Genomic DNA, 8,099 nt, shown 5'->3' on the forward strand with positions numbered 1-8,099 from the left:
AGAACATTTTGCCTGTTTTCTCTAATTGCTTCCCTCTACCTAGTGAGTATTAAACAGGAAACACAAATGACACATACTCATCAAATAAAGTCTTCACTCTAGATGGAAGCTGACTACTTTTTAGGCCTTTGTCATATCAATTGTATACAGCATTTTTCAACTACACCATGATTTAGTAGAAGTGTGCATGATGCCTTGGATGCTAGGATTGCATGAATGAAAGATAGGAGAACGAGAAAAACTTTTAAAGATTTTCCAAAAAAACAATGATAGTAATATAAGTCAAGAACACTTGATTAAGAGCAAGGGATTTATTGATTGTTTCTAGATTACTGAACTATGCTTGGAAGTTGTTTTTTGGTTTTGTGTATCTGTATGCTAAAGAACCTTTTCCATCGTATGCATGTGATGTGCATGAGAATAGAAGTCATACAGGGTATAAATATAAACCTTTATCTGTCTCTCTCTATATATATTTATATATTTTTTTTTTATTATTATCATTTTTATTATTATTATTATCATTATTATTATTATCACAAATAGGTTGTGCCTGAATACAGACTCAAAGAATTTGAAGCATAGCAGTAAATGTATATTTTATAGTAGTTAACTTGAGTGGGTATTTCAGTAAGCTACATACTTTCTTTTAGTTTATTTCATCTCATGAATTCATTTAGCACCCATTACACTCTGAAAGATATATTTCATTATATATACAGGGCTCTGACTAACAAGACATGTACATATACCACTGCCTTATATTCATGAATTGAACACTGAGATTGTTGTGTTCCCTTGTTTCTTGTGAATCATTTTGGGTCATTTCCTCGCCATGTGGCTTCTGTTTCCTTTCTTCAGTTTTGCTTCGAGGGTGAGGCAAGTGACATGAAATTCAAGGAAATTACCGAGATGACGCTCCTCACAGTTCAGCTCATAGTAGAATTCTCCAAGCAACTGCCAGGCTTCTCTACTCTTCAGCAAGAAGATAAGATTTCACTGCTCAAGGTGTATCGAAGAGCAAATTTAGTATGGGGAAAACTAATTTTTTTTCTTATGGCCTTTGGGAGACTGCTGGGTTTACAAAACCTAAACAGTGTAGAAGAAACCTATTAAGTTGAGATAGGTTGTGTTGGTAAATCTGATGACTGAAAGAAACCCAGGAGTCTTCCTTTCAGAGATCCTTGGAGCCTCCCGGACAACAGAGACGCAATTGGAGAAAGTCATTCACAGTTCGATGATTATGTCTGTGGCAACACAGTACATTCTAAACTAATGTAAGAGTAACTCTTGTTTTAGAGATCCAGAAACCTGTGACGTGAGGATGTTTTCATCCACGTGTCATTATTTCTTTCCACCAGTTTACTCAGTTAAAGTCCATACTCATTGCAAATAATGCAGGGACGATAATCAGCGCTGGGAATGATTTTCTCCATGTCTGCCACCATCAGTTTTAAGGAAACATAGAAGCAGCTCTTGTAAGTAAGTGGTTCCTTTGGCTCCTTCTAGGAAATTGGAATAACTGACGACGACTCTGAAGATCCCAAGTTCGAACACATCACTAAGATGACCATCTTGACAGTAGAACTGATCATAGAGTTCTCCAAGCGCCTGACTGGGTTTGGTGACCTTCTCAGGGAGGACCAGATTACACTCCTCAAGGTAGATAATTCTGTAGAAAGGGTCAAAGGGGGAGGTAAGCATAGGATATAAAGAAGGATTAGGATTTAGAATTTTTTGGTATATCATGCAGACTTTATTTGAAAACACTTGTAATGAGTTGCAGTTGCTGTAGATCCACTAGGTAAGTAAAGTTGAACATTGTTCTTTTAGAGTGAGACACTGGGAGGCTTACAAAGTGCTTACAAAGTAAATTTTGTGGATCAGATGTGATTGAAAAAAAAGGAAATATATCTGGTCATAAGTGATAACAATTTATTTTCAATGTGAAACTATTGTTAATATGTTAGAATAGCAGCAATTATTCTAATCAGTGGATATTGCAAAAAGAAATAATTTTGAAAGAAGTTATAGATATGATTGATTCAAACAGGTCATATCCTGTTCATTTGTTTTTGTATAAAGTAACTGTAAACGGTGGCTTCTGTAAGCTCCTGAATGAATGGATTTTATTCAATTATTTGCATATATCCACATATTTATACAGAGACTTTTACCAAACTTGATGATAACTATAATGGCCTCTCTTTGTAAGCCTTCCATTTGCATGTATAGATTTAATTTAGTTTTAAGAAATCTCAGTACTTAATGCCAAAAGATAGAGTACGTTCCTGAGAGATTTTGAATAATTGACAAAATACACAGGACTGAAAATCAAGGTATAGTACTGAATTGAATGTTATTGTAAAACTTGCTGGATATAGATTTAAATTGTAATTTATGTTTAGGGTAAACTTTATTTATCAAAAACTTTTATTGATTAAATTATGTAATTAGGATATCTTTATTATAAAGGAAAAATAAAGTTAAGATAAAATAGATCACATTCATCATCTTTTACTAAATGTAATGAGCATTAATTTACCAGTTTACTGTACAAGTTTGTTTTATAGCTGAAGATTTTCTTTTTTGTATGCTGTTCATGAGATGTAATATTTGTTTTACATGATCAAGTTCACATTTGTAATTTGTATTATGTCAGTGTTAGATTAGTTTTGGATTTCTGAAGCTTCTGATTATATTTACTATATACTTTTGTTTCTCATTCTTATGCATAATGATAGTTAACACATCATACTAACTTTCATATTGTCATTGCAGGCATGTTCATCAGAAGTTATGATGCTTCGAGCTGCACGTCGTTATGACGCAAAGACAAATTCTATTGTGTTTGGAAACAGTTACCCATACACAGAATCTGAGTATGAAACGGCAGGCTTGGGATTCTCAGCTCCTATGCTCTTTCGCTTCTGTCGTAATATGTGTCGAATGAAAGTGGATAATGCTGAGTATGCCCTACTAGCAGCTATGTCTATCTTCTCAGGTAAATATATAATAATATTTAATTAATTTAGATCAAGAGATTGCTTACCATGGACTAAGTAGTAATAACATAATGATGAGTACTTTCTATGATTTTATATATTTATATTTTTTTATATTCTTGAGCTTTATGGTCTTTCCATTGTTATTAAAATTTAAGATCTCATATTAGTTCAGTTACTAAAGAGGATGAAACTGTATCTTACATAATATACAATTTTCTTTATGTTTCTGTATTTTTTGTACTTTTTAGTCCAGCAGAAGATATATAGAAGCTGGCACTTCATGAGTGCATTTGATTCTAATTTTGTGTTCCATATCTTCTTTCAGCTGACAGACCATTCCTCCGTGAGGCTTACAAGGTGCAAAAGCTTCAAGAAATATACCTGAATGCACTGAGTGCGTATGTGGCAAACAAACGTGCTGTGAACTCATTCTCAGTAATGATAGGAAAGTTGTTAAATGTTCTTACAGAGCTACGAACCCTAGGGAATCTGAACTCAGAGATGTGCTACCGTATTCAATTAACAGACAAGAGGCTTCCAGACCTCTTGAATGAGATATGGGACGTCACACCTAAATAAGCAATGGGGTATCCAATGTAACAGCCCTATTCAAGCTGTGCCACCACCACTTCCCAGGTGCCATGTTCTGGAGGTGGCCTCTGCAGCTGCGAGAGGAAGGTTGTGAGCCACCTAGGGGTGGTGGGTGGTCCCTACACTATGTACCTGCAGGCTGTGAGTGAGAGACTGATAATGCTGTGGTAAAGGCTTCACACTGACGCCCACGGCCCACTTTCAGCCACCTGACCTGTTTTTTTGAGTTAGGCCGCCGTTTTGACAGTGCCGTGCAGTCCGCCACCAGTGCAATGTTGATTATATGATAATGTGCCCAGTGAGTCTAAGGGGTACCATGATAACAGTATAGCCTTTCTTATTGTCACCCAAGTTAAAGAGCCACTATGTGATATATAGTGGAATTTTTTCACTACATTGTAAAAACATTTTACGTATGGTTCTGCATGAATAAAATATGAGTGAATGGATCCAAGAAAGTCTTTGTATTCATGTTTGTGAATGAGTATCTTTGTATGTGTGTGTGTCTGTTTGTGTGTGTGTTCGTGTTTGTTTGATTGTATGAGTATGACAGATGTAGTTCTAATTTTTTTCTCCCTATTTTAAACTTTGGGGGCTTAAAGTAATTTATTTTTTTAGGCAAAATTTTTGTCTTATTAAAAGAATTGAATATTACTATTCTGTGATGCCAAAGAAGTTTAAGAACAGTGTTACATATCAAGTAACAAAAAATGTGCACTCAAAATTATTTCCAGGAATCACTTTCGTGAATGAAATAAAAGCACATGAAAAATTTGAAAAATGAATTGGTATCCATTCTCACAGAAGAGCATAATATGTCACCCAATTTTCTGAATGTATCTGCGTACATGTCTCTTTGTGGATACTTATATATTTAACTATATACATATATTGCAGAATATTGCCTGGTAGCTAATATTTAGTAATAATTAAGGCTATACTGTAATGTTGCCCAGATAACTGAGCGAGCCACGATATGGCAGGCAACGAACTCCACGTGCCTTGCTTACAGTCAAGCTTCAGTTTCCTATCTTATTCTCAAGGTGCTCCTGAGGGACTGAGGAGAGTGAAAGTTAAAACACAAAGGAACAGTGCGATGTCTTCTGATCCATATTTTTATATGACTCCTTACTTGTTAATTTAATGAGCTGGTATGCCGTCCTTACAAGTAGTAGATTATTGAAAATATTATTATGTTAATATTATTGTGTAATGTTATTAATACTGCTATAAAGTGTATTCATATACCAATATCCCTGCCCTTACCTGTGGAAGGTTGTGTAAAAAAGTGTATATAGGAAGTGAAATGGGTTTTGCAAGTTGCTCCTGTGAAACGTGTATTGCAGTGGATAATCAGTGCGAATCCATCAGTTTAGGGGTAAGTATGTATGGCATTGTGCAGAGCTGGTCTTTTATCTCTACTGGAGTTTTTCAGTCATGGGTCACTTCAGAGTATCAGACTGACCTGTGGTACAAAGATAAGATCTTAGTACTAGATGGATAAGAAAGATCTGTAGTACATTATGTGGATGAATAGTACAGAACATTTTTTTTCTGGGAATGTGTAAAGTTTGAGACATCAGTTATGAAAAGCAAATTTTTTTTTTTCTTACAAGCAATTTTGAATAGACATTTCAAAGATTTAACAATAATGATTAGAATGCCAGCATCTGTGTGGTGACCCTTATATCCTTATCAATAATAAAAGGAAAGTTAAAAATTACTAGTAGCCAACTATACAGTGATAATCATATTATATCAAAGAATACCCTGACCTATTGGTATGCATCCTTGGATATTCAGGGGAAAAGTGCATATTATCTCAGAGACCCTAACTAACCCTAAGAAATGCCCTTTACCTTCTCCCCTATTGAATAAGGTCAGGATGTGTTAAGCATCAAAGCCTCATCAAAGTGGAAGTCTTTGTCCTCATCCTGACATGTGAATCTCCTGTTACACTGGTTTGTCCTAACCTAATCCCAAAATTTATCAATTAAATCTAACAATATTTAGTGTAATTTTGCAAACTTGGTAGAAATTTTGAATTTACCTGAAAAGTACAACGGATAGTATAGATTAAGCTAAAGTAAATTCTTATTCTAAGGGAATGTGTAGGGTGCTGAGGAATAAAAAAAATTGTCCAGGGTGCTATTTAAAAAAAAATGCTGTTTCCAGAAGGGCTCAGGAATTCTGCCTAGTGACAACAGGAACAATTTGGCTTGTGTGTTGTAATATAAGCAAGTCCATTTTCCTTTGCTGTAAAAAAGGACAATACGACTTCTTCACACTAAAGCTTATAATTGCCCATCTTGTCACTTATTACCTTAGGAGCATAGGTTGTCCATATATTCTGTAATGCCTCAGATTTAGGGATATCAGTTGAATCATGTTGCAGAATTTCATTCACCTCTTTAAAACTGTTAAATGGATAAGTCGCTCAAATGCAGATACTTGGCATGTGCTCTGTCATGTGCCATGGCTGAGAAAGAAAGTTTTAATGATATCAAAATAGGTCTCTGAAATTGCAAAATGAGAAGAATCTACAGAACTGAAATCCCTGAAGCTGGTGAATTACCCCACCCTTGGCTTCTCTGTGTTGTGTGAGCCAACCATGGTATCTACTTCATGTTCTGGATAGGCGATATTATGTATATTTGTGGTTTAATTCATCCCCTTATATACGAAATCCCTTTTTCAGACTGAAATATATTTGTATATCATGAATCCAGTGCATTATCTCATGTTGTTGTTTGTCCATAAATCTTGGTTGTTTGCTACATTTCAATGTTTTAATATTGTCTGTGAAGCAAGTTTTGCCAAACAGAATATGTTGTATGAATCAGTAAGAGTCTGCAAGGTAAATGCATAGAGTTGTAAGAATGAATGTGTGTAAGTACAGAAAGATTTCACCACTGTAAGATTAAGGTCATCTTCCATAGACTTTTAGCTTATTCTCATCTTCATATCTTCATTATTTGATAGCCACTTTCAGCACATAGAAGGGTGTTTAGTCTGGGTAACAAGTTGGTTAATTATGGCTCAAGCTGGGCTACAGTTTGGATCTGTAAGAGTTAACAATCAAAAGGAATTCTAAAAAGATGACTGTGATGGTAATTTGCAGGCTATAAGACAATGCATTTCATTTTTGTACAAGAGAATGTCATATTGAATTTGGCTGCACACAATGTCAATTTTTTAGATGGAATAATTTTATAGATGTTTAAATGTAATTAGTGTTGGCTATTATAGTGCAGGTCTTTAACATTGTCTAAAGCATCTATTGTTAAGTTTCATATATGATGTTTATGAATATGAACTTTATGCACAAAGCACAACAGCCAAAGTCATCAGTCTCTTACTCTTCCACTTGACCAGCGTTATCAAAGCATAGCATAGGTTTCTGTGATACTTTACCCATAATAAAAGCTACATAATGATCATATTATCAGAGACAGATTATGAATTTTTAATGACTGTAATGCACAAATATATGGCACAATCTATATTTTTATTTACTGTAAAGATGTACTATGAATTGTCAGATAATGATTATATATTGCTTATGCACAATTTTGGTTCTTTGCCGTTTGGAGGGATATCAAATTGCTTTGTGAGATTTAAAATAAAAACTCATAAATGACTTAGAAGATACTCACATAGCTCACCATACAGTTGTTCATCTATACCAGTCAAGTATTTGTCTTGCCAGCATAGCTGGACTTAACCCAAATCCAGAAATCAGATACTGAATTGGTTAATTATTGCAAATTATGTCAGATATACTTCTTCCAAATACAGTCTGTCTCTGTCTTTCAGAATTATTAGTCTGTCTTAACCAACTTGTTGCCATAATTGGTAGGTTTGTGGCTGGATATCCACCTGGATAGACTGGGAGTGAATGCAGCGAAGAGATCCTGTTATTATATTTTCTTGGATTATTTTTTAAAAAAGCAAGACTATTGCATGTATTATGTGAACCATATTGTCATTACAGTATTCTGTGAGAGAGTGTCTTCAAAAGTAATTAGCTGAATGTTAATGATCACCTAATCACTTTTGAAAAGCCATATACATGTCTCTCATTGTCCTCTTGATTGGTTGGTTTCTAATGTCCATAAGCCAATGAGGTGTCAGTTATACGTCCAAGCTCCTGCTTAACCAAATGATTGTGACAACTTCTGCTGGAAATGAGCAACTCATCATTAATTTTGAAAAGATTTTTTTTATATTAAATTTGGAAAATAATAAAATTATCTTGTTTCTCTATGTATTGCCTTTTTATTCAATCATCCTACTGTTGTATTAACAGCTACAAATGAATTAAATATATACACATATAGATATAGATACAGTACTTTCAAATTAGAAGAGCAATATGATTATAGCCCTGAGCTTTTGCTATTAAAGATAACAAAACTAGAATGAGAACTTTAAGATGTGACTGTTTCTAAAAAAGACTTAAGTAAAGAACACATCCCTTTGTACAAAATCATTTATAAG

At 34.4% G+C, this 8,099-nt stretch overlaps 1 protein-coding gene across 14 annotated transcripts in view; it reads left to right on the forward strand.

Moving 5' to 3' along the window:
- The window catches only part of LOC122263630 (ecdysone receptor), a 316,350-nt gene extending 308,485 nt beyond the window's left edge, over positions 1-7,865 (forward strand). For 6 of the 14 annotated variants that reach the window (XM_086539192.1, XM_086539196.1, XM_086539194.1 and 3 more), the window contains 3 exons: positions 862-1,008; positions 2,782-3,004; positions 3,334-7,865. In XM_086539192.1, the coding sequence (XP_086395318.1) occupies positions 862-1,008; positions 2,782-3,004; positions 3,334-3,587 (624 nt within the window). In that variant the 3' untranslated portion in view covers positions 3,588-7,865. Of the gene's footprint in view, positions 1-861; positions 1,663-2,781; positions 3,005-3,333 lie in introns of all 14 variants that reach the window. The other 8 variants (XM_086539191.1, XM_086539195.1, XM_086539193.1 and 5 more) reach the window with 2 other exon arrangements.
- Positions 7,866-8,099: the final 234 nt, after the last annotated feature.

This window comes from Penaeus japonicus, unplaced genomic scaffold (assembly GCF_977035675.1).
Source record: "Penaeus japonicus unplaced genomic scaffold, GWHDUDI00000001_assembly GWHDUDI00000008, whole genome shotgun sequence".
Classification (NCBI taxonomy): domain Eukaryota; kingdom Metazoa; phylum Arthropoda; class Malacostraca; order Decapoda; family Penaeidae; genus Penaeus; species Penaeus japonicus.